General features: G+C 48.9%; 1 protein-coding gene across 1 annotated transcript in view; it reads left to right on the top strand.

Annotated features, from left to right (window-relative positions):
* The window catches only part of EIF4E3 (eukaryotic translation initiation factor 4E family member 3), a 27,302-nt gene extending 4,140 nt beyond the window's left edge, over positions 1-23,162 (top strand). Inside the window, exons 3-8 of the mRNA XM_023745607.1 lie at positions 7,609-7,773; positions 9,974-10,068; positions 11,439-11,499; positions 13,855-13,921; positions 16,807-16,962; positions 21,261-23,162. Of these exons, the coding sequence (XP_023601375.1) occupies positions 7,609-7,773; positions 9,974-10,068; positions 11,439-11,499; positions 13,855-13,921; positions 16,807-16,962; positions 21,261-21,307 (591 nt within the window). The 3' untranslated portion in view covers positions 21,308-23,162. The remainder of the gene's footprint in view (positions 1-7,608; positions 7,774-9,973; positions 10,069-11,438; positions 11,500-13,854; positions 13,922-16,806; positions 16,963-21,260) is intronic.
* The last annotated feature ends 3,724 nt before the right edge of the window (positions 23,163-26,886 follow it).

Raw genomic sequence — 26,886 nt, 5'->3', positions numbered from 1 at the left:
GATTTCTGGGCCTCATCTCCGGAAATTGTGTTTCTTTGTTGTAGGGTGGGGCCACAACATTAAGTAACAAAGAAACAATTTCCGGAGGATGAGGCCCAGAAATCAGGATTTTAAAAAGATTCCCAGGTGATTCTAATGTGTAGCCAAGGTTGAGAACCATTGCTCTACATCATTTTCAACAAATGCTATTGATTCTACCATTAAAGTGTATCCAGAATTCAATTCATTGTCACCACCTGTATCCTAGACTTTAGGCCACACCAGCTTTCTCACCTGGATGAATGCAGGTCTCCTAACTGCTCTCCTTGCTGCTACCCTTGCCCCTGCAGCCCATTCCCATCACAGCAGCCAGAGTGGCCCCTCTAATACCTCAGTTCAAGCTTGCTGCTTTTCTGCTCTGTTTCACTCAGAGCAAAAGCTAAAGTGCTTGTAACAGCCCATGGGATTCTGCAGCATTTCCTGCCTCCCCCCCACCCCCGAAACCTTTGTCCCTTGGTCTCCCTGTCACTCTCCCTCCTGCCTACACCCTTGTGGCTCACTGGCCCCTTCTTTCTCCATTATCCCAAGCATGGTCCTTTGCCACCCAGGTCCCCTGCCTGGATGCTCTTCCCTCAGGCATCTGAGAGCGCCTGCGCTTTTTTTCTTTTTCTGGTTCCTGCTCAGATGCCACCTTCTCAGGGCGGCCATTCCTGAGCCCTGACACACAGTGGCACGCACCTCCAGACACACTCCCCGCCCCTTTGCTCTCTGGGGTTAGCCCCCTTGGCCTGTCCTCTCTCCTTAGAATGAGCTTCCCAGGATCTCTCCCCACCTCTGACCAGCGCCCGGCACAGGTGGCCACACCAAATACCTAGGGCAGTGATGGCGAACCTTTTGAGCTCGGCGTGTCAGCATTTTGAAAAACCCTAACTTAACTCTGGTGCCGTGTCACATATAGACATTTTTTGATATTTGCAACCATAGTAAAACAAAGACTTATATTTTTGATATTTATTTTATATATTTAAATGCCATTTAACAAAGAAAAATCAACTAAAAAAATGAGTTCGTGTGTCACCTCTGACACGCGTGTCATAGGTTCGCCATCACTGACCTAGGGCCTCGTTGAATTCCGCCCGCGGTGGCTTGCCCTTTCCCACCGAGGTCACTCCGCTCAGCCATTATTTCTTCACGTGCAGTCTCTTACCCTGACCTCCCAGTCACCGAATCACCGGCTGTGCTTGTTAAAATGCAGGCTCCCCACCCTGCCCACTTACTCAGTGAGACCTCTGGGGTGGGGTGTGCATTTGTAACAAATTCTCAAAACTTGAGAATTACTGCTCTGTTTATTGACAAGGTTAATTGGGCATCTGACCCACTGCTCTAGGTGCTAAGAATGCACAGATGATGACAGCATTGACCTGGGCACCCAGGAGGGGTGTCTCGCATGCTGGATGCTCCCACAGATCCGTGATGAGCCCAGCGCGGTGCCGAGTTCTAGAGGGACCCACCTTTCAGGGTGTGATGCTTTCAAATACATTCGAGTTGTGTGCTCCACGCTGATAAACCTGATCTGTGGAGGTGGGGGCTTGGCAAAGAGGATCCCCAATTGTCCTTGTTCATAGAATGGCCCAGGGGGACTAGGCGAGGCAGGAGACTGCATGGGAGGCCACAGCTGATGGGTAGTGGCTGGCTTCTCAGCTACTCCTGTTCTCCCCCCCCCCCATTCTTGCCTCTGAAACGACAGGCCCTTTTAAGGCCCAGGAGTTTATTTTGTGTAGGGGACGACGGGGCTCTGGCCCTGGTGAGGGCTCGCAGCCTGTCCAGCTGTGGGTCAGTGGCTGCTTTCTGCAGACAGGCCTGTGGTCGCTAAACATCCTCTCCCAGGAAAGTTACTCGTTCTTACCAGCACTGTCTGTTCAAAAGTATACTTTCCCTTTTTAATATTAGAGACGCGCTTTCCTTATTTTCAAACTAAGACAGCTGGCAAGACTTTAGGGACCTGACACGATGACAGTGGAAACTTGGCCTTGTGTGGTTCTGTTGTCAACTCTAACCAGCCGCCCTCTTCCACCCACCCTCCATGCGCTGGGGGAGTAAGTGTGTATCAAGCTCAAAAGAGTCCCAGTTGCTACTGTCAAGGAGCTTGTAGGCTAGGGATGACAATAGCAGGGAAAAATAAGAACTGCAGAAATAAAGCATTCAGATCGTATAGATAGTTTCAATGGATGCATTATTCAATGCTAATAATATGCCCTGAATCATTTTTGCATGTGACTCTTTCTCAAGCAGCAAGCTGCTGTAACCACAAGCCACAGATCTGTCTAAAACGTGATTAAAATGAAATCTGTCAAAAAGTGATTTAAAGGAATGAGTGCTCTCAACGGGACGTTGTTCATCACATACCTGAGTTTTCCCTCTGACAGCTGAGCCTGATGTGAACAAAGTCAACAGGAAGACGGACTTTCAGGAGACATCCCTGGCTTTGTGGTTTCCCCTTAATGTTCTCTTCACGGAAATGAGATGATCTCTCAAATTAGGTGGAGTGTTGTCATTATTCATTTTCTCATGCAGCATTTTCTGTGCATGTTCACTGGACGTGTGTCTCCATTAGTTGGACTATGGAACCAGGTATAAAGCTGAAACGTCTTTCTCACTTTAACCAGTTAATATTAACTACACTTCCTCAGTATGCTGGGGGGCACTAGCCGGTTCATCTCCACCCCTTTGTTTTCCTGTCTTTCTGCTGCAGCCTATCAGTGGCTTTTGGTTGGTCAGTTATTTTCTTCTCATGTCCAGCCCCAGGAAACGACCTGCAGATTTCTTCCTGAGCTGCACACCTTGCAGCACATGTTGGGGAGGCATTATTGCCAGGGACTCTGGCAGCATCTCACCCTGCCTTGCACCTCTGCTTCTGCCCACTGGGGACTAGATGGGTGGTGGGAGAGGCGAGGACAACAGGCAAGAGCAGGGGGTGGGCCCAAGAAGGGGGAATATAACTTAAGGTGGGGCGAGAGAGGTATTTGTGATCCCATGTTCTGTATGTGACTGCCCATGCTGACAGTGACCGCTTGGTTTTCACCGAGAGGCGTCCTCATCAAGCCAGGCAGACCAGAGAAAGGACCCAGGTCTGCCAAGAGACAGGCTCACTAAGCCTTAATTTCCTGATCTATAAAGTGAGGATAATAATACCAACTTGGCAGGATTGCTGTAAGGGCTTGAAATAATATATGTAAAACCCTTACATATTGCATGTGCTCAACAAAAGGAAGCCATTGTCACAGTAATATCATTAAATCAGAAAGAAAACTCCTGGAGAAACAGTTCAAACTCCTCACCTGCTCATGCAGGGCAGTTAGAGTCCCAGAGCTGTCTCAGCCCCCACTGAGCGCACGGAGGGGGCACAGAGCTCCATGTGTGAAATAGGTCCTGACTCCCCAGCTGTGGTTTTCACCAGCTCTGCCTATATCTCCTACGAATGCTCCAAGTCTATGTATCTATTCCTCTCTCAGCTGCTTCTCCCGCTGCCTCTGTCCCAGGCAAATAAAAGAGGATTTAAACATTGTTCTTTTGCCTTCGGGAGTAGGGGATTCAGAAAGCAGACAGCCAGTTCTAAACTCTGCGGGGACAAGGGCTCTGTCTCTGTTCCCTCAGCTGGGAGGTGTGCAGTGAATCTGTTGACTGAATAAATGATAAATCCTCTGAAACTTGCGACGTGCTCGCAGGGCTTCTCAGCCTTGACTCCATGGCGTTCGGGACTAATGCTTCCGTGTTGAGGGCTGGCGTGTGCACTGCAGGAGGCTCAGCAGCAGCCTGGCCTCCAGCCATGAGGCCAGCAGCATCCCATTCAGTCGCGATGACTGTCTGTGGCTGTGCCAGTGTCCCCTGGGCCACACCACAGAGGAGCATTCTTGGCCTGTAGAGAGAGGGTTCAGTTAGGGTTCTCTTGGAAGATTTGAAATAAAAAGACCTTTAAAAGATAGGAGAATAGGTCTGGCCAGTTTTCTCATTGATTAGAGTGTTGCCCCTTGGACTGAAGGGTCACAGGTTTGATCCCCGTCAAGGGCACATACCTTGGTTGCAGGCTCGATCCTCAGCCCTGGTCAGGGCATGTGCAGGAGGCAACCAATCGATGTGTCTTCAGTGTGCTGGGTGGGCACTAGCCAGATGTTTCTTACATCGATGTTTCTCTCTCTGTGTCTCTCCCCCTCCCTTCCACTCTCTAAAAACAAATGGAAACAAGATCCTTAGGTGAGGATTAACAACAAAAAAGATAGAATACAGTGTACGTGTGATGCAAGTACAGCTGTTTGTTTAATGGACATCCACCACAGACAGGGACCTTCCAGTTGCTACACTATCTGTTGGCATAAGAGGGAAGAGCAGGTGTGGCTCGGCTGCCAGGGCTGCAGCTCTGCCCTCAGCCGCCTGCACTGCCGCCTGAAGAGCCAGGAAGCGTAGACGATCCAGCTTGTGGGTCCACATTGAACCAGCAAGTCCAGCACACACTGGTCTGTTCGCAAGGCGCCGTCACTTAGAAACCTGCTTTGTTTGCCCCTTCAACGTCATTCTGTGGCTCTGGCCCAGCCTTGCCCTTGAAGAGGTCCGAGGTTCAGATATGAGGTTAGGCACATGGGCACTTGGCAGTGACTGTCGGAATCAGCTGTGGCGCACAGAGTAATGCCATGCCATGCACAGGCCAAGCCAGACATCTACTACCATCGGAAGTTCCGACAACTCCGTTCTGTTACTTTGATGCCTGGATATTCATAAAGCTGCAGCAGTTGTAAGGAGCCTTCCATCAGAATCCAGAAATTAGAAAAATTAGTTTCCGTAGAACCTGACATCTTTCAAACAGCAATGGGTCAGCATCGGGAGATGTTAATCGGAATGGAGCTGTTGTGGAGCAGGAGCCTGCTGGTGTCAGTGTGGCCTCCCCCCAACCCCCCTCCGTTGGAAAAACGATGCTAAGGAAGTTATATGGACACAACCTCATATTAAAAATGGGATTCAGCCCTAGCTGGTTTGGCTCAGTGGATAGAACGTCAGCCTGTGGACTGAAGGGTCCCAGATTCGATTCCAGTCAAGGGCACATGCCCAGGTTGTGGGCTCGATCTCCAGTAGGGGGCGTGCGGGAGGCAGCCGATCAATGATTCTCTCTCATCATTGATGTTTCTCTCTCTCCTTCTCCCTTCCTCTCTGAAATCAATAAAAATGTATTTTTAAAAAAATGGGATTCAGCAAAGACTGTGGCCTGAATGAGAACACACCTAGAATCAGTTGCAAAATCCCCTTAAAAATGTAAGTAGGGCTTCACTGGAAAGTCAGGGGTACAGAGCAGGAAATCTCAGATGGGTCACCTGTATTCTGATTAGGTTTCTGTGGCCTCAGGCACGTTACCAAACCTCTCTAAATTCTGGCTTGCTCACCTGTACAATAGTAAGAAATAATATTGACAGCTATGTAAGTAGTCTCGCAAGGACTCGCTGCCGTAGTGCATTCATTTCGTACACACTAGCTGCTGGCGTTGTTGTTTTAAACACCGAGCAGCACTGCCTAGTCCTTGTTTCATTCTAGAGCCCTTTTATAGACTGGAAACTAGATTTCTTCCAAAAAATTAGAAGGAAAAAATGTCTCCAAAAATGTGAAACTGAGGGGACCTAAGTGACTTTGTATGATGGTCTCCTGCGTGAGAGTGTGAGTGGCAGGTCGCCAGTGAACTTCCTTCTAGGTTAGAAGGCGGGTCCTCACAATGTGTCTGCTTCAGTTGACGTAATGCTATGAGGTGAACATTCAAATTATTCTCATCTAAACCATTATAAATTGTGGTGGAACTTTAAAAATTAGTAAAAATTTGAAATACGTAATTTTAAAATGAAAAAATAGAAAGTCCATTTACTTCCTTTGGACCGCAACCCCTCTCCCGACAGAGAGCCCTGCACGCGTGCATCCTCTGCTGTGGGGGGCGGGGGGCGGGGGGCCAGCTAAACTTTTCAAAGGGAAAAAGTGCCAGGAGATTTTCATATAAAAGCAATAAAATTTTCACGTGCATATCTCTTCAGAAAAAAATCAAGGTTTTTTTAAAAAGCCCCTCCCCCCGCCACTGTTTTCATAATCTTAGCCAACAACAGTGTAAAGGCCTGCATTAAACACAAATCAATGTTTGTCCAAGTCAGCCCTCACCGCCACCAGCCCAGACGGCCCGGATACACGGTGGACGAGGCTCCGGCACTGAGGAAGTGCCGCGCTCCCCGCGCTCTCAGCATACGTAGGAGGCTTTAAGACAGGCAGCAATGTGCAATCGTGGTGGTTATTGTGGATTTGCTTTTTCAAAAATAGTGTCCAGCTTCTTTATGAAAACTAGAAATGAGTTGTACACCCAGTGCTGCAGAGAAGTTTATCAGACTTTACCTGCTCAACAAGGATCCCTGTTTGTCCTCAAACTGATCTTTAACTGCTTACTCAGCAACCTCCAGGCCAGGGTGCTGATTTCAGAAATGTGTCTCTGGCATTCAGGTTCGACACCCAGGGATCATTCATTGGTCCATAGTTACCGAATGTCACCTGTAGAACCCTGACACGCCTCGTGTCCCCCATAGAACCAGGCACCTGGGCCTGGCTCTTGCTCGGCCCTCCCTCACCTGAGCTATGAGTTTTATGCACATCCCAGTGTCAGTGCCTGACGACCATCCCAGGCAGCGGTCACGATCCGGGGGTCCACAGACCACTGATGGTCTGTGAGGTCTGAAAGGTTGGCAATGGCTGATCCACGGAGTTCACCTTCTTAAGGACCTGGGTCTGCCTCTGAGGGTCGGTAAAGAGCGTCCCTTTCATCGATCCCTGTGGGTCAGCCACGAGCCAGCACGCGCCCTCAGCACGCCTCTGTCTGGCCAGTGAACAGACATGGTGCTGGGAAGCATTATTTTGAGTGTGAATTCTCACCTTAGGTCTGATGTAGCGGGCACATCATTTTTGAGCAAGAACTGCTGATTCCATGTAGGGAGAAAGAAAGCGTGTATGTCACAGAGTTTTCTAAGGATTGATGACGTCATGTCATGTTACCCGTCCCAGGCAGCTGCCTGGCTTTCTACTGAATAAGCCGTAGTATGTTGCCATCTAGTGGAACATGGGCAAATGGAAGATTAACGTATTCTGACCACAGAGATCGCAGAGCTAATTCAATCAGCCACGGAAATTAACTGACTTTCCCAAAGGCAAGTGTTTTGGGCACACATGCAAGTCCCTGGGTCACAAAGGTGACCTCGGTCATATGTGTCCTCCGCGCACAGACGCCTGCCTCTCAAGTTCACATTTGCCACGGAGCCTATAGGCTTCACACAGGGAACCAGTCAGGACCCTGCATTGTCATGGTCACCTGGGCATAGGCACACTTTCTTGTCCAAAGTCTTAGGCAAAAGGCTTGGTCATTACAAGGTTATTTTAGGGTTTTTTAAAATGTGATTTTGAGGTTTCCAATACCTTTCTTAGATACATTTCAGGTTTTTTCTACTAAATTCCCACAGAATGAGTAAGTTTATTTTTAGAAAAGCAAACCCATGACTTCAGAAAGTAGGAATTTCACATCTTAAATTGTAAATAGGTCCCAGGAATGTGAGTCGGAGGGTCTAGCCCGACTTGCCTGATGCCTGCAGGTTCCTGTGGACTGGTGCACGCACACTGACTGCTTGCTGCTGTCTCTGCCCTTTTGCTTGTTCACTTAGATCTCTCCCTGGGGCCACAGCAGCCGAGTGCGCATCAAACCTGAAGAAAATCTACACGGTCCAGACGGTACAGGTAAGTCCAAGCAGGAGCACACCCCATGTGGTGCATGCGGGACGCTGAGTCGTGCACCCTGACCGCCCTGGGCCCCTCGGTTCTGCCCGGGCTCTCGTCCACACCATGCCGGCCCCGTGGTTCTGCCCCGGCTCTCGTCCACGCCGTGCTGGCCCCGTGGTTCTGCCCCGGCTCTCGTCCACGCCGTGCTGGCCCCGTGGTTCTGCCCCGGCTCTCGTCCACGCCGTGCCGGCCCCACGGTTCTGCCCCGGCTCTCGTCCACACCGTGCTGGCCCCGTGGTTCTGCCCCGGCTCTCGTCCACACCGTCCCAGCCCCGTGGTTCTGCCCCGGCTCTCGTCCACACCGTGCCGGCCCCGTGGTTCTGCCCCAGGCTCTCGTCCACGCCGTGCTGGCCCCGTGGTTCTGCCCCGGCTCTTGTCCACGCCGTGCTGGCCCCGTGGTTCTGCCCCGGCTCTCATCCACGCCGTGCTGGCCCCGTGGTTCTGCCCCGGCTCTTGTCCACACCTTGCTGGCCCCGTGGTTCTGCCCAGGCTCGGTCAGACTCCAGCTCCCTGTGTGGGCTCTGCTTTCCCATCTGGAGGTGCTGGCACCACCACGGGCCACCGGGAGGAGCTGGGGGTGTCGAGTGTGGACATGAGGGTCTAAGACCAGTTTCCTACTTCACGTTCAAATTCCCTGTCCTCAGTTGGGCCAGTCTCCACCCTGTTAACTTCTGTAAAATTACTATCCTGTGCACCTCCTCCAGGTGGAAAGGAGGGTGAATAGCAGGGCACTGGTACACCGAAGGTTCTGTTTTTCTTGGGAACATTCCAGGAGGAAATTTGCCAGTTTCCCTGAAATGAAAGATGATCATTTCACTGGCAGAAGACTGTCCAGTGGCAGAGTTGCCATCAGAAGTGGGAGCTGGGATTCAGCAGGTGGGCCTCTTGGTCTGACTCCTGCGTCATCACGTTAGGCTCACCGCACACTTTCACTCCCACCTGATCCCTGAGTCACCCAGTGAGGTCGCGGTCCTGGCCCTGGTACACAGGGAGGAAGCGGGGTTTCCGCGTGGCCTGTGAGGGTTGTCCTGGCAATTAGTTCTACTTTAATTTTTTCACAAGACAGTCTCAGCATCCACGTTCAGCCTAGAGGACGTCCCCCACCCCCGCCCCAGCCCTGCCGCTTCCTCAGTCTTGGGGCTCCTTGTCCTGTGGCTGCGCTGTTCCTGTCGGACCCGCCAGGGGCACGTCCCCTCTGCTCAGCGTACCATGCTGGAGGGTGTTCCCACAGTCCTCACAGAGGGGTTCTATAGCCCCTTCCACACGAGCTGGGAAAGGTTGGCTCTTCGTAAACCTAATTCTCATCTAAACCTAATGACCACACGGAACAGTGATGCTCGAGCAGGTTAGACTCAGCCTCTGTTTCCTTTCCTATGAGCCTCCGGTGGGACGGCCATTAGGACGGACACACAGACATGCACATTTCAGAGTCCAGGCCTGGCCCCGTCCCTGTGGCTAGTACTGCTATTCCTATCACTCGTTGTCCTATATAATAAAAGCCTAATACGCAAATCGACCGAACAATGGGATGACCGGTCGCTATGACGTGCACTGACCACCAGGGGCAGATGCCCCACGCAGGATCTGCCCCAGCCCTCAGGCCCCAGGCCAGCCAAGGTGGGTGCCAGCGGGGGCCCCCGATTGCCCCGCTGGTCACCCCACAGATTGGCCCTAATCACCAGCCAGGCCTAGGGACCCTACCCGTGCATGAATTTCGTGCATTGGGCCTCTAGTTTTTATATAATGTTTCTGTCTACCAGCCACTCTGTCTTCGTTAGTTCTGGCTGCTCTAACAGAATTCCATAGACAGGTGGCTTCAACATCAGAAATGTATTTCTCACAGTCCTAGAGGCTGGGCCTCCAGGCGTTGCGAGGCCCATCCCCAGCGTCGTGTGGAGGCGAATGCAGAGGAGTGTTTGCTTGGAGACCACCGCATGCGAGGCATAGAACGTGGCCCCACTGCAGCCAGGAATGCTGTTTCGTGTCATGTTAACATTGTCTAGCAGAAAATTAGAAAAAAACACTGAGAAAAACCCATTTTGAATGGATAGGACTTAATGAGGATTTGATTTTTTTCTTTAATTCATTAATTTTATAATCTAGTGGCATAGTAAAAATCAATACAGGATATATTAAATGAAGTGTTTTTCTTTTAAAGATATTCTGGAGCGTGTACAATAATATCCCTCCTGTGGCCAGCCTGCCTTTGAGATGTAGCTATCATTTAATGAGAGGAGAGAGGCGACCACTTTGGTAAGTGTCCAGGGTTGAGCCGAGGTTGGGGGAGGGGGTGATTGTCCCCTCGTTAAGTACTTGGTGCCGAATTGGAGTGCAAAGCTCTTCTCTGCAGGTGCTGATGTCATTCCAGCTATTACTTAATCATGAACCGAGCCCCTCCCACCACCCGCTCACAGGGCTAGGATGGCGGCAGGGTTTCTGGGCGCTCTTCCCTGAGGCCCGCTCGGTCTCACAGCCCTGGCTAGGCTCTGAGGTGTGGCGCGGCCCTTGGCGGTGTGCACCATCTAGGTGGTCAGTCAGGACTGTGCAGTTGGTGGGGGGTTGAGGGACAGATGGGGGTTCCACCCTGTTGTGTGGAACAAGTTCATGTCACCAGACACCTCTGGCCCATGATAAAAGCCTAATATGCAAATCGTTCTCTCGCAGAATGCTGTGGGCAGGGACGTCCTCTGATCCCTCAGTGCAGTGATGGGGGACAAGGCCAGTGTGCCTGGGCTGGAGTCCCAGTTAGTAGCACGTCCTTACAGCATGTGCCTCAGCTGTTCTGAGTTACATACTCATGAATAAAATGGGAATGTATGTCATCTTCTTTGGTAGCAAATGACAGGAGTGAAATCTGAGCCAAAAAGTGGAGTTGAGGCCTATAGCTGAGCATCCAGGGAGGGACTGAGGCTGGCAGGTGGTGCTCAGGTGCTGCAGAGCCGGGCGCTCGCTCTGTCGGACCTGCTGTTCTCCTCCCGTTGGTTCAGTTCTCAGGCTCTCCCATCAGGGGTGGCAGATGGCTCACAGTACCTCCAGTCTTGCATCCTACAAGGTTATTCCTGTCAGCTTCACCACCCAGGAAGGGAGCAGGGCTGCTCCCATTGGCTCACACGGGGATCACAAGCACCCGTCCTTGAAGCAGTGTGTGCAGTCACCCCAGCGGAGTGGGTCTGGCACAGAGTGGGGACACGTGGCTCCTTACGGAGCAGTCTGGATGCTCTTACCAGAGAGGAAACAGATACTACACAGGAAGACAGAGCCCATCCCACCAAGGGGCTGGGGCTCCCAGGAGACCCAGCAGCAATGCCCTCATCCTGTGCTGCAGGTGGAGGCCCTTCCCTGGCGGAGCACTGCGCTAGTTTGTCCACCTGCTCGTCTAGGGTGAGGGCTGGGTGTGCATCCCCTCCCTGCCCTTGTGGTCACTGAATTCCACTTTCCTCCCTCTTCCTTCCACCCCCATTCTTTTTATTTCATCTACGTCTGTTTTCAATAAAAGGACTGGGGGAGAGTTTATTGAAGAATACTGGTTGTTTTTTGTTTTTAATGTCATCTGTTGTTAAAGTAAATGTATGTACAACCACTTAATGCTTGAGTATAACTTTAGACGTTGGTCTTTGACCCAGGGAAGAGGAGAGTAATGCGAAGGGCGGCGTGTGGAAGATGAAAGTGCCCAAGGACAGCACGGTAGGTGCGCTGACCCTTTCCTAGAGCTGGCTGAGCCGGGGGGCTTGATTGCAGCTGATACATTTTGTGCCTCCCACAGCCTGCCTGGTGGCCTCAGAACAGGCCTGGGGGGCGAAGCTCTGTGCTGACCCTGGTGGGGTTTTGCCTTACATACTGCCTTGCGATTATGCCCTGTGCTTCTCTGTGGAGGTGGTGCAGTCCTTTTACTGTGTCATAATCTGAAGAGCTAAATGCATAAGCTTTTACAGAAAGCTTACCGTCTTTCCGCACCAAGCGTAACTAGCATGTGGATGTTGGTTTTACAACGTGAGAAGCAGGGTCCTTCCCACCAAAGGCTCGTGGAGACGGGCACATGGTTCTGAGGACGACCATGGCATGGCGAGCGGGGTTTCCTGCGAGGCTGATGAGAGCTGTTTGGAGGGAGGGCCTGGTGGGATGCTGGTTTTCTGTGGCCAAGCCTTAGAAACCTCCATCTCCCCGGGGTGGGGGTGGGGGGGCTCTCTTGTATCATAGTGTCTGAAAGTGAATGTTCAAATCTGTTCCTAAGCCCTGGGAAACCAAAGGGCTTCTTTGAAAATAGCTGATAAGGCAGATGCTACCCATTCTCACCTTTTCGAGGTTTCTTTCATGTGGATAAGCTCAGAGCATTGCAGTGTCTCCAGGACCCCTAGGCTTAAGCTGGAGTCATTCTCCTATAAGCACAGACCTAAAGATGCAGCCAGATTTATTTGTTAAAGACGCGAGCTCAGTCAGGATGTATAGCTCCAAAATTTGCCTGTTGTTTGGCCTCCGTAATAAAACATGCCAGGAAGCAAATGCCCAGGCAGGCAGGTAAGGCCTGGGCCTCCACTCTGTCCCCTTAAGAAGGAGAGGAAGTAGATAGTGTAAGAAGAGAGAAGAGAGGATGTAGGTTTTTAAATTTCAATAAGAACAAGTTTTCCTTCTCATGCTGTTTTCTGACACTAGGCTTTGGATTCTAGTAGAAACACTCCTGATGGCAGCTTTCCGGGAAGAGGCCGGAGGCACGCCCTTCCTTGTTAGTGCCCCTGGCCACTCTCGGTCCCACATGATACACTGCACGTCTGTGCAGGCATCAGCTCCCTGTGCAGTGCGGTGCCCGCCTACTTGTCAACGAGTGGGAGTCTGGTGGGCCAGCCTGTGTGCCCCCGAAACAGGATGGGACTTTCCCTCTCCCTCAGCTTCATCACCAAGCGTGTGAGGGACTCCAGCTGGGACAGACAAAATAGAAGGGATGGTTTCTAGATGGGAGACAAGTAGCCCAGAAAAGAGAAGGAAAAGAAACCCCTTCTTGAGAGGAAGAGGTCATGATGGCTAACTGTCATCTGGGGTAACAGTCCAGCGAGGCTGCCTTCGGCTCATTAGAACGGCATGGTAAGCGCTGATGCGGTTCACATGGACTGAGCCCCTGGGGTAGAGCGAGCATGCAGCTAGTTATGAAACGGTGAGTCCTTTGAGTGCATTTGTTGACTAATTTGTGGTCAAGGCAACCCTGAGTGGTCAGCCCTATTGTTCCCCGTTGGCCTCTAGAAACACACTCAGAGCAGCTGGTGGCTGCCCAGCCAGGCCCACAGGCGCTAAGCAGCCTGTTGGGACAGACCCAGTTCTGGGAGAGTTCAGAGCCTGTGAACCAGGCGAGGGGATAAGCGGGACCAAGACCTTTTCAGGGGGCAGCTGGAAGGACTTCTAGGCCTCGGGAACCTGTATGGCTCTTGAGTAGAAAGGACTCCATTGTTTCTCGCTGGTAGGAGGTAGAGCAGACACCACTGTTTTCTGTGGAAACGCACACACAGACTCATAGCGCCTGTCAGTAGCGCAGACGTCTGGAGGGAATGGGCATTTGCATGTGTCTGGTATTCAGTAACCCAGAAACCTGAAGCGCTCTTTACTGGCGAACCTTTAAAGTACCTTAGAAACTGCAAGGAGAACAGAGAGGAGGGTTTTGAAGAGAAGGGTTTTACTAATAGCATTCAAGTGTAACTAGAAAGAGGTAAATAAATCAGAAAATGATGCCATTTGAATGCACCCCCCCCCCATTAATTTCATCCGGGTGTCACTAGAAATTAGCTTTGTGATGAAGGACACCAAGGTTTTGGGACACAAAGTTAGTGACTCTGGGTCACTGCACCTGTCCCAGTTACTCGGGGAGCAACACGGCACAGGCCGCCTGTTTACACCTGTTGCTTGGAGGTGTCTGTGGGCTCTAGACACGGGCGTGGAAAGTACACAGGTTGCGGAAAATGGGACTTTCTTAGTTCCTGGATATAATTGTCTAAAAATATATGTATGTTGTATTTTTGGTTTTGCTTTTTGTTTTCTATTCTTTTTTCACACCAGTCCACAGTTTGGAAAGAGTTGTTGTTAGCGACTATCGGGGAACAGTTCGCAGGCTGTGCCGCAGCAGGTAAAGGGCCGCGCGGGTGGGTGCTTGCCTTGTCGTGGTACTTGCAGAAGTTTGTGTGTTTGACTTTTTACATGTTTTGAAGTTGTTTATTTTGTATTGTGAAGTTACTTAGATTTTTTCATGTGATTGTGGCATTTAGTGTTATGTGTGTATGGACACATGCATATTTACATGTGTATCTACTATATTTATGTCTGTGTATATGCATGTGTATGTGCCCTCATAACTCATCTTAACAGTATCTGTGGTCCTCTCTCCAAGGCAAACAGGCAGAAAGGAAAGGAAGCGTGGTTCCCAGTGGGCTCTTAGAGCTGGTGTTAGGTGGACACAATTCTTCCTGTCCCTCCAGTCCCTGCCCCTCCTCCGGTCCCTGGGGTCCCCTGCTCACAGGGTGTGATAAGGGGTGGGCAACATTATTGGCTGTGACCTCCCACAATTGAGGCTAAAATATAAGGTCTTCAGAACTTGACTTTGGAGACCACTTTCAAATACTGAGTGAATTTCTGAGAGCCCCCAAGAGTACATTTTTATTTTGCTTTTTTTGTATGAAACCACTCAAAGAACTGCTCGTTTCAAGTTGTGTTTTTCATGGGTAGTTCCTCTGGATGATCCTGAGGTAACATTAGGATAACATTTTTTTCTGTTCAGCTTTCAGTTACGATTTTTTAAAACAAATTGGTGTTAACTAATTTGCCAGTAGCTGTGTTTGTTGGCTGTGTGATCTTTAGGGGCCGGGCCATGGCGAGCTTCCAGCTCATCCACCGGCAGTTCCAAAAATTCTGCTTTTGTTTTGCTTTCTTTTTACACCACTTTTTTTTTATTAAGACAAAACCTGGGTTAGATGAAATTGTCTTAAAAATAAGAGTCCTTTTATTTTAACAGGGAGTGGTTAGCAACTTCACAATATTGCAGCCAAAATGCGTCCGAGGTATAATTATAAATACAGACATCCCTGGGATAGGAAGTTTTCCGTATGAATTATTCGTTTCCAGAACCAGGGAAAGTTACCTAGAGATAATAAATAGCAGGATTAAGGAAAGGAGACCTGTTGTTCTGTGGTTGACTCGGGAAAGGGCAGCTCCGTTAACGATGAACCATTAGCCTCCCAGGAACCTGGCTCTGCCGCTTGCAGCCAGTCAGCTCATCTCGGCCACACATACTCCTTGAGCCTCGCTCCCCTGGCTGTGATGTCCCAAACTAACCAGGCTCTGCGACCGACCCGCTTCGGGCTGTTCCATGCTTGCTGAGGGGCCTGCCTGGGCACAGGAGCTGTGCCTGCGGCCAGCGCCATGCCAGGCTGACACTGGCCGCCGCACCCTCTGGCCAGGGTGCAGAAGTGGGCAGTGGCAGGGCTGGGATGCTGAGGGCTGAGCAACGACCTCATGGCCATTCCTGAAAGGGATAAACTGCAGGGCTCCCCTCTTCACTCGGTGCTTTTATATTCACATGAAATTTAATGGAGGTGAGCTCCAGAAGTATATTTTGAAGGTGTAAATAAAACAAAGGTTTTGATGGAATAATAAGTCCCTGTTGAATGGCTGTGATCAGGGACTATTTCGTTTTTTGGAAATTTTTGGTAAATGTGACATTCATAGGAAAGAGTACCAGCTGTAACGTGCAGAGCTTGATAACTGTTTGCAAGGAGACAGACCCTGCACCGAGCACCCAGGGCCCCTCCTCGCCCTCCTTCCCAACTGGCCGCCCATCCACCTGCAACATCGCACATTTGTGAAAATGGAACCATTTAGTGTCAAATTATAAATGTTTAGCTGGACCAGATTCATTTAAAAAAGAAATAAAGAAGAGAGAAACTGAGGAAGAGAAGGAAGGAGGAAAGAAAGGAAATGTTTACTTTGATTTACAGCAAATTAAGCAAAGCATGTTTATTAAAGCGACACTGTCTACTTTCGATGCTTACCTTTCTCATTTCACTTATTGGTGTGGAGTGTGCAGGTGCAGAGAGCTGACCCTGGCTCATTAGTGAGCCGTAAACACATAAAAACCAGGAGTCAGAAGGCTTTAGCCCACACACAGTGGCTGCAAGGGAGCGTGTGAGAGTAGAGCAAAGCCTTACTTCTCCAGCTGCCATTCTCAGATATCGACAAGGTACCCTACCTCCATAATGTAGTGGTTTTAAAAAGACCTCCATGAATTAATGTGGGTAAATGCTCGCACGTCCACCCGCTGTAGCACTGTCACAGCAGAGCCTCCCTCAGGAAGCATGTTCTCTTGCTTCATGCACGGCGCTAACAGATAGATGGTCATGGATTCTCTAGCCCACAGCCTCCAAGTCCACACACAGAACGGGAGTGAGGCACTGGAGAACCAGGAGAATTCATAGGAAAGGAGACAAACCACAAAAAGCAGGCAGAGCAACTCGAAATGCACAGTCTGGGCCCAGTTAGTGTTGGGGCGAAGAGTACTAACCACCTCAGGCTAGCTGACCGCTTGGCAGGGAGTGAGGAGAAAGACCTCCGTTTCAGCAAAGACGGTAGAGCACGGAGGCAAGTGCACGTGCGCTCACTTGGCTCTCGGAGGGCAGAGCTACCCACTCATTTTAGAAAAGGTCTCCTCAACACAGTGAGGAATAGTCAGAAGTGTTGGCAACGTGTCAGAAAGGATGAACCACTTACCTGGAAATGCGTTTGGCTAGAATCCTTTGTTTATCGAATCCCTGGTCAAATGTGATGTGATTGTTACAGCTTTCGCCCAATAACTTGCTTTTTGTCCAACAGTTCTCTTTAGAAACAAGTATTTGTTATGGTGCTCTTGTGCCACTTCTTTTTATCTTATTCATAACTTACAGATAAAATGATAAGTGCTTAGAAAACAAAGCTGGCAGACCTGAAATTGTCGCTCATTCCTTTTTCCCTGTCTTCCCTCAGATGACGAAGTCATAGGCGTCAGCGTTAGCGTTCGGGACCGAGACGATGTGGTCCAAGTCTGGAATGTAAATGCCTCTCTAGTGGGCGAAGCAACCGTTTTAGAAAAGATCTATGAACTCCTGCCCCACATATCTTTTAAAGCAGTATTTTATAAACGTAAGTGCTTCTTTCCAGTTATTACTTTCTAGATAATCCTGTCATACTTTTAAAAATAGAAACTGTGTTGCAAATGAGGTGAAGGCAGAATCACTTGAAATTCTATAATTCAGAAAGTATTTATGAAAACATTTAAGTGTTTTTTCAAAAGTTTAGTCTCAGAAGTTAGAATGAGATTAATTCTTGCCTACTAGTAAATGCATGCATCAGAGAAGGAGATACACCTTGTCTTTATCATTTCAAAAATTTAAACCTGATTTTGAATTTGGCGTTCTCAGAAAAAATCACCTTCTATGTTAAGCAACAATAACCAAATGCTGCTGTCTGAGCTGGCAGGTAGGTCTCAGTCATCCCCCAGCAGCAGGGGTCTGTCGTGTGTGGCATCTGTGTTCGTGGAGGAGCTGAGCACAGGGACGGGATGTTCTGCTGAGACGCCCACACTGCCTGGCGGTGACGGGGACACAGAACGAGGGATGGGTGACACGTTCAAGTATGACTAGGTGTGTGGACCCATTGTTTCCATCAATGATTCGTGTTCATTGCTTTGTGTGCTCTTTTGAAAAAGTCATTTTTGTCCAAATGAAAACAGGCTAGCGCCATTAAACCCCTGTTTGGTAGCTCTCACCTCGGGCCGCAGGCGCCAGTGAGCTGCTGAGCGCAGCACGGCCGCCCTGCTGCGGGCACATTTCCTGTTTCCCAAACTGATCGAGAGCCAGCAGCCCAGTGTTTAACTCCTGTAACCCACTGGCTCGAAGGTGCCCCAGTGATAAGCATCATTTTAGAATTCCTAGGAAAGGAAAGGAAAAGGCTCCCAGGAAAGCGGACACACTGTTGATCCCGGGGTGCCCCAGGGGGAAGGAGGCACATCTTAGAATTGCTAAAAAGGCTTCATTTATTGCTTCATTTTTCTCAGCCCCCTTGCCAAAAAAGGAGGGAAAAATAAAATTTTGTTCCTTCAGAAGTCACACATCAGGCGGAATGACTGAGACCCGCAGCTGCCGCATGTATTCAGGCGACGCCCAACTTCCGATGTCAGGCGACAGTTTACATAAGAGACAAAGCTGCGGGCAGAAGTCCTTCGCTGCTGTGTGGTGGAGCAAGTGCACATTGTAGAGACAGTGGTCATTCCTTAGGGAGCAGGAATTGCATCTTCAGTCCAAATGTTCATTGAAAGGCCATTGAGGGGTAAACCACAGCAGGAACTCTCTGGAAGGGAGCCTCGCGCTGCCATTTGTGATGGGGCTACGCACCCTTCCCGCCCTCGAACCCGCGCCACTGTCACACAGAGAGGAGAGGCGGTGCAGACAACTGTCAGGCACTCGGGCTTGCCTCAGCGGTGACCTTCAGCCAGTCACCTTGTCATCCGCACTCTCATTTAAGTAGCCAAGAGGTTGGTCTTAAATGATCTCCAAGGTCCCTTCTACTTCAAAATTATGTGATTACATTTCCAGGTACCATGTTGGTTAGCAGCAGGTCCAGCGTGATATGAGGGTGTCATTAGGTAATTTGGCCACAGAGTGATGAGGCCGTTTTTTAGGGCAGTGGCAGCCAGCAGGTGAGACTGAGTGAGCCCCTGCTTAGCTCTGTGATGGGCAGGCGCGTGGGGAGCCCAACAAAGGGAGAGCTGGCCACAGCGGGGCCGGCTGACTCAGCTGAACAGGCCCCTAAAGATAGATTCCATTGGCAAGCTCGTGGGTGATGCAGCACCAGCTACAGGTCTCAGTGGAGTCCATATTGTAATGGTGTAAATTAACATCTAAAAACGCTAAGGTTATTCAAATAAAATTTTGAATTGGAAAAAAAGATGTAATTCTCTTTATTTTATAAAAAGCAGGCAGTCCTTTACTCAGTAGAGTTCTATGTGCTACAGACTTGATTTGGAAAACTGAGGTTTGGGCAGAAAGTGATTCACAGCTTGATGAGGAGCAGTGTGGAGTGAGCTGGGTGAAAATGGCCACCTGTCGCCGAAGCCGGTTTGGCTCAGTGGATAGAGCGTCGGCTTGCGGACTGAAGGGTCCCAGGTTCGATTCCGGTCAAGGGCATGTACCTGGGTTGCGGGCACATCCCCAGTGGGAGATGTGCAGGAGGCAGCTGATCGATGTTCCTCTCTCATCGATGTTTCTAACTCTCTATCTCTCTCCCTTCCTCTCTGTAGAAAATCAATAAAATATATTTAAAAAAAAAAAAAGAAAAAGAAAATGGCCACCTGCCTGCATCTGCCGTGCTCCTGGGACCCGGTGTGAGAATTTCTTCACAGGGCGCACAGCCCGGCAACACGGCAGACTCCCCCACAGGGTGGATAAGAATCGAGTGTTGATAAGTTTATATAAGATTTGGATAAAGATTGGTTATTTGACCAAGAAACTGCTAATGTATAGAGAGCCCTCTCCCCAAATTCTGTTAGGTTAGCAGAGCAGCTGAATGGCAGATGTCTTTTCTGATGTGAGAGTTTAGAGCAGAGGTTGGCAAACTATGGACTTCAAGCCAAATTTGGCCCCTCGTTGCCTGTTTTGGGGCTGCAACTAAGTGGTTTTCACATTTTCAAACGGTTGAAAAAAAAAACAGAAAAGACCTACAATGCATGAAAACTGTGTGAAATGTACCTGTCAGTGTCATGTATGTAGAAGGCATATTGGCACCTAGCAATGCCCATGTGTATACATATCATCTATGTTTGCTTCATGGCACAGTGGCAGAGTTAGCAATTGGCACAGAGACCCTATGGCCTGCAAAGCCTAAAATCTTTAACCTGTGCCCCTTCCCAGAAAAAGTTTGCGGAGTCCTGGGTTTGAGCATTTCTGTGTTGCCTCTCTCCAGGCTGAGGCACGCAGACGCCCTCTGCCCCAGGCCTCTCCCAGCCCGTGCAGGCTCCATGGCCCATCCGTGCCACACCACGGGCCCCTCACTCTCAGAAGTCAGGAAGTCTTAGGATAGTTCGGATCTCTTTATTTTTATTTTTTTGTTTTTCCTCACCTGAGGATATTTTTCCCATTGATTTTTAGAGAAAGTGGAAGGGACAGGGAGAGACAGAGAAACATCGATGTGAAAGAGACATATTGATTGGTTGCCTCCCACACGCGCCCCAAGCAGGACCAGGGATCAAGCCTGCAACTAAGGTACATGTCCTTAATCAGAATCAAACCTGAGACCCTTCAGTCCAAGGGCTGACGCTCTATCCCCTGAGCCATGCCGCCCAGGGCTCAGGTCTCTGGATTTTTATCCCCAGAGCCCAGAGTTGCTGAGGGGCGTGGCTCCCCATGTGACCAGCGGTACTGCCTACTTGATTGCAGACCAGACCAGTTTTCATGTGTCTGCCCTGAAAGTCTTCCTTAAAAAAGAAAAAAAAACACACATAAAAAGCTAAATATCTGTATTTCTCCTCGCGAGAACTGTTCAGTTAAACCAGTTTGCATGCCAGGCCACCCTCAGGAGAACATAGGTGTGCTGCTCTCAGTGTTTTGTCCAGGAGAAGAGAAGGCGGGCTGAGCAGGCCGGATCCTGCAGGGAAGATGGAGTGGCTGTGGAAACCAGGACTAAATTCTGGGAGGAACCTCAGAGGCGAATGGGCCGCCAGGCCTTCCTGGACACCTCCACTGTGGGGGTGGGTAGGGCCGGGGCAGAGTCAGGGGTCTGCACTTGCCACCAGACTTCCCATCTCCCATTTCCCACTTCCACTTTTTAAATGTTAAGTCTTTGAAAAATAGGTTTGATAATTTTTTTATTCTCGAGTTTTTTTAAATGTCGTTAGTAATTTTGAAAGCCAGGCAGTAGAGCTGGGAGGAGGAAATATGCTTGGGAAAAATAAAAACCCATCCACTTTCTGGGCTTTCGTTTCCCACAGAGGGCGTTCAGAGGTGGAGACATCATTGCTACCCCCGGTTGTTCTTTGTTTTGGTTTGGTTTGGTTCTATTTTATTTCTAAAGGCAGGCTCGTGCGCCAGTGGCCTGCCTGGGTAACAGGAGGTCCCTCCCTACGCATGCGTTCTGTGGGTGCGTTTTCCCTGCGGCATTTGCTCGGAGCCCAACGTGTTCTCCCCATCAGCTTGTCGGATGACGCACCCTCCGGCACAGAGAAAGAAACAGGCCGCGTGCCGCTGCGTGCTTATTCCTTGTTTAATGTTCATGATCACGTTCCCAGGAAATGCACGCCTGCGCTCAGTCACTGGCACAGAAAGGTATTTGAGTTCTTGCCAACATTTGGGGAAACAGTGAGATAGATGCCTTAGAGAAGGGTTGCCCCATCCTTTGCTTAAAGTTTTCTTTCCTTTTTTTCTTTTTTGTTTTTTTCTGTCCTTTAGCCCATGAAGAGCATCATGCTTTTGAAGGTGGACGTGGAAAGCACTAATTGCACTCTGTAAAGAATTCTTTGTCCTTTGCTGATTGGTTTTGGAAACGGTCTTAACAGGAGGGAGAGTGAAGAGAAGACTTGCCGAAGCCCGATGCTGGTCACTTAGTGGGTTTCTGTCCTGCAGACGGGCAGTTAGGACTCCAAGTGGCAGGTGGGGTGGGGGGGCTGTGGGTTTCCACCGTCACATTGCTTGGTTTTGTTTTTTGGTTTTTGCTTTCTGTGTTCTTTTCACTCCAATTTTTTTGCCCTTTTAAATTCCGTTTTTGGTCTAATTATTGTTTTGTGCACTCTCCTTTCGTGGAGGTGCAGGAAATCAGTCCCTTTAAGTGGTGGGGCTGTACCTAGTCATAGGACATGCATCCTCGTGACAGGACTGCTTCGGAAACCACGCTGTTCTCGCAGGAAGCCCGCTGGTGAGACCTGTCTTGGTTATTCCTGGTGGTGACACACTCCTATGTACCATGTACTGGGCATTGTTTTTTCTGTGTTTGGGAGAAGCAAAACCACACTTACTCAGATGTTGCACTGACAGCACACACATCTTTTATTTTTCCTTTTTAAAACTTCTTTTCATAGCTATAAAAGGAAAGTAATCGTTGGGTTAACTCACATGAAAACTGTAATGACACTTGAGTATCAGGATACAACTCAAACTCTAGGTTTGGACTCTGTGAACTTATTTCTAACCGAGTGTCAGTCGGGCCTTTTCACAGGAAGGTGAGACGGTGACGGGCTTCCCCAGATGAGAAGCCCCTTCTTCTGGTTTCAGAGGAGAGAACTCTAGTTGCTTGTGAAGTTGCTTCTCCCACATTTCGGACGTGTGCCCACCTGGGGCTCTCCACATCGATAGACACCTTTTGTTAAATGCCCCCTTTTCCTGCTCAGATTGTGTCATGCCAGTAATCAGTAGTCCCCCAAAATGGGCAGCTTTGCCTTTTTTTCATTTCGGGGCAGGAAGTTAAATCTCCTTTCCAAAATGAATGTGAACATTTACAAAGTTGAACTTGGAGTGCATATTTATTCATATTAATTTTTGGAGTTGTTAATCTATATTGTACTCTGTTACCAAAGAAATTCTGGTTTCACTGGAAGGAAACGGCCACACTTTGGAACGCTGAGACCTGCTCAAAGCACCCTGTCTCACGCCCTGACCGCCGGCTTCTGCTTTTGCCTGAGGGGGTCGCTTGAAGCTGCCTGTCCTCCTAGTGACCTTTGGCGCCAGGGTCGCTCGCACACGCTTACACATCACACAGCAGGGCCGGGTGCTCAGAGCTTCATTGGACCCAAGATTTTTACTCTCCAGCAGAGAGCCAGGGAGGTCCTGCAGGCCTCCAACCTGTGTTTGTAAATAAAGTTCTTCAAACATTTGAGTGGACTTTCTGCAGCATCTATTTATGAAAGCCGTGCCCTTCATTTGCATCCCTAACCATGTCAACCATAATAACAATGGTCATAGTTTTTTAAAAAATGCTTTGTTTCTAAACTTGAGTTTCTTCAGTGATTTTTAAATGAGGTATAGGATATCAGACCCATTTTTCAAAAGCCTGAAACTTGTTGCTTTAAAGATTGTACTAACGTCCAACTTGTTTTTATTATTCATCAAGAATTTAAAAATTATTCTGGACATGAATTAAAATTCTTTTTTATAATATAAGTATTTTTCTGATAGATTAGAAAAGGATATAATTGACTTATCTTCATCATAATTGTCATATACATTTTCATAAGTAAATGGATTTTGAAGTAATTTTATTTTCGAACTTTATTTAAAGGCATTGTGATATGTTCAACTTTTGCATGTATATAGCTTTTAAAGTAATAAAATAAAATAAAATTAGGAATGTTAGGCTCACATTAATGTTTCCTAGTTTATATTGTTTATGATCATGAAACACGGGTTCACACACAAAGTGGGTTTCTGTCCCGGGGGCTTGTTGTGATCCTGTGGAAATGCCAGTGGGGGGAAGGAGTTAGTTTGTTTAAGAACTTATCACCTAAGTCACTTTAAGAGAGGATTTTGTCAGGTTTTGCTTTCAAAAATGTTTAATTGAATATTTAGCTCATAAGAGATGTATGAGCTAACCTAATGTAATCAGTTAAAAGCCTCTCCTTACCTTCTTGGATTAAAGAAGCCAATACTCTTCTGAGACAAGGAACTTTTGTGGAGCATGTGACTTGTCTGCTGGGGCAGCGCACCCATCTCGGCCAGTGCCGGGGACGTGGGCCTCTCAGTCAGGTTCTGGAGTGTGTTCAGCCAGTCCTAGCAGGTGCACACGGGGCCAGAGGGCCCTCTTCTTGCCTGGGTTCCAGGGCCTAGGATGCAGAGCCAGGGGCTGGAGCCGATGCTTCCTCACTCCCGTGAGGCCCAGCCGAGGGAGCAGGCGTGCCTATTAACATGGGGAACGGCCCTGTGACAGGGGAGGGCTGCTTCTCACTGAGAGGGCACTGTCTGATTCCACCTCCTCCCAGCACTCCTCCCTGCACTCGCCACTCCTCCCCATTTTTAATACGAGGGGAGAGTTTACAGCGAGCACGCGTAAACTATATATAGTAAACTATTATTTACTATAACGTGGCTGTTAAATTTATGGTATAGTTGATGGAGAAAAAATGAAAAGAAAAACAAATCTAATAAACTGACTCTAGCCTTCTCACCTTTCTTCTTGAATTTAGCTCATGTACCCAGGCACAGACTTTATAGCTGAAAGAAGTTTTGAGTAAATTGGGCCCATAGACGCAATGCACAGTCCACCCACCCACCTGCGCTTTGGTCGAGGACATGGGCTACCAAGCACAGAGCTGGGCTTGGAAGTCTGCAGCGCCGCCCCCCGCCCCCCGCCCCCGAGTCCAGGTTCCTTAGCCTGAGAGCCGCATCAGCCTGACCCCCCCGCAAGCCTCCAGGCAGCACCAAGTCTGCCATCTGGCCACGGATGAGGCTTCCTTGCCAGAAACGGTGCCTGCCCGCTTGTCCCTGCGCTCTGCCTGCAGCGGGGCCACAGGGCCGTCGGAAAGGGGCCTGACTGGCAGGGGGCGGGGCGTTACTGGGAGAACCTGTCCTTACACCAGCCCACGCCTTGCAGAGCCATCGCATGGTGGCGCTGCCCTCCCGCCCACCCTGGCTGGGCGCACAGTTTATTCAGCTGTTTGTGTAATTATTTTGAGAGTCCTGCATTTTGCTCTTAGGATTTTATAAAATGTGGTACTACCAGTAGAGGTTTAGCTCTCCTGCACCTAATAAACCGTCAGATAGAATTCTCCAGATGTGCTTAAAACTCACAACTCTTAGGCTCTCATAGAGCCTTTAAGCAGTTCTAAAGAGAAAGAATGAAATAAAGGAACATGTAGGAAATACTTTCTCAATATTGTGCCCAAAGGGAGAAGTAAAATTGCAGTTTGATTTTTTTAGCTTTGTGAATATATAACTCCCCTTTTAAAATGTGTCTACTGTTTGACTTTTCCTGTATTCTGTGTTTCTGTAAGATTTCACTCATTATAAATGAAAGTAGAGGACTGCCTGTAGTAGTTTATTTCTTAAAAGATCAGATCAATTCAGATCAATTAAAAATTACTTAAGAGTTTGGTAACTCAGGATTGTAAAAGTCCCAGGAAGTTCTCTCACAGCTGAGAGGAGTGGGCAGGCAGGAAGACAAGAGGGAGGGCTCCGCCACGCCTCCCGGGAAACCAGACAGATCCCCGCACATGTGCCAGCTGCCCTCCGGTCCGATTGCCTCTGTCCTCGGGAGTCTCTGGGAACACTTCTGACTTAGGTCGGAAGTCACCTCCGCTGCTGCACAGGGTCACCCAGCTGCCCGCACACGCTCTGAGAGAAGCAGACTCAGAATTTTAGAGTGGAAGGGACCTCGGAGATCATTGTGCTCCCAGCCCTGGCGCGGGGCAGTCAGGGGCGCTCACTGAGTGCGCAGCCTCCCCGCCCAGTGCGCCCAGGCCTGGCCGGCCTTTCCAGCCGCTGCCCCCTGGTGCTGAGGAGATGGTCCTCAGACCTCCCTGAGGGCGCCCCTGACTCCCTCCTGCCCCACAAGGAGGAAAGCCTCCCGCCCCCAGCACCCAGTGACCCGTCAGGATGTGTAACACGCTGGGAAGCCTGCAGAGCCTTGCAGAGCGGTTGGTGCTGCTGGGGAGAGGCCGGGAGGCCTGCAGCAGGGCAGGGCCGCTCTGCTGTCCTAATAGAAAACCTCCCTTCACAGCGGCCTCCTCTTCTAAACACCAGTTCAGCCTGTTCAGAGAACAGACGTTAACACTCAGAAGCAGTAGTCCCTCCATCCGTGCTTTTCCATAGCGTCTGCTGGCCTCGGGGTTCAGCATTGCTGGGCAGATTACGTGAACGCGCAGAGCTATGAAATTGCCTGGACAGGAGCACAGGACTGCTCACACGACGGCCAGCGGGCCTGAGAGTGAATTTCCACGGAAACTAACGGCCACTCGTAGATGTAGCTTAGCAGAACTGTTACTAAACTGCAAGTGTAAGAACCAGAAAAGAATTCCCTGCCCCGTAGGAATGCTCAGCAAAGTCACTGTGAGTCAACACTTCTGTTCCTCATTGCTCCTGAGTTCCCATTGTGTGTGTGTGGTGGGCGTCCCTGCCTAGAATATCCAATCAAACCGCCTTTTGGATATTCTGTGCTCTCATGTCCTTCAGAAGCACGAGGCTGACGGAGTCTGTGTTGAGTGTTTTTGTTTTGGTTGCTGCCCGAAAACAGTTAACTCATTTAATGAAATGCAAGATTTCATTATGGAAATTTCAACTTCTAATGTTCAAGGAAGAGAATTTTTTTTAACTTCTATATTTGGAACAAGTGTTTATTTGGGAATTATTAAACTGGCAACTTAGCATTATAGAAATGAGCATGAAGTAAATGATTGCTTCTGTGTTTTCTATAGAAAATTAATGCTACCTCATCTTTTTACATATAAAAAGGCAACTTTTATTAAAGGTTTAAGAAGGTGAAAATTTTAATTTTAGCACTTTACATTATGATGAATGGAGAATATTAAGAGACTTGGAGCATTTTAATAAACTTACAGGGTTTCTGTTTTCAAATACAGCTGTTAATTCTGTGAGCCTAGATTAAATTTCTTCCAAATGTCTCAGACCTTAATCAGGTAGTTTGGCTCACAACCACTGCATAGGTTATAAAAAGTTGTAACTATCTTCTTTGCTTGTATCCTCCCTGAGATTTTAATTTCATTTACATTATTACACCAAAGGATTTTTGAGCTTAAACTTGTGAGCACATTTTAGTTTGCACCATTTGTCCCAAATGTAAAATCTTAGCAGTTGTATTTAAAATTATTCATGCTTTCGAACTGTCTTACCTGTGTAAGCTGAAGCAAGTTTATTGCCTTATGTTTTGGATCTGCTTGTGGTCCCTCCCCCAACCGTGTACCAGCTGTGCCCTGTGCATTTGGGGCCCTTCACATATGGCTCCAAGCTGGTGTGATGCCCTGCCTTTGATCTGGCTTCATCCAGTGATTTGCTCAGGATTTTTAAGGTCAGAATGAAAACTTTTCTGTTCTAGTTATTTTTTTATTTTATATCATGTGTTGTGTTTGATGTT

Source organism: Myotis lucifugus, unplaced genomic scaffold (genome assembly GCF_000147115.1).
Source record: "Myotis lucifugus unplaced genomic scaffold, Myoluc2.0 scaffold_558, whole genome shotgun sequence".
Classification (NCBI taxonomy): domain Eukaryota; kingdom Metazoa; phylum Chordata; class Mammalia; order Chiroptera; family Vespertilionidae; genus Myotis; species Myotis lucifugus.
Note: the sequence above shows the minus strand (reverse complement) of the source record. Positions and strands in the feature narration are given on the sequence as shown.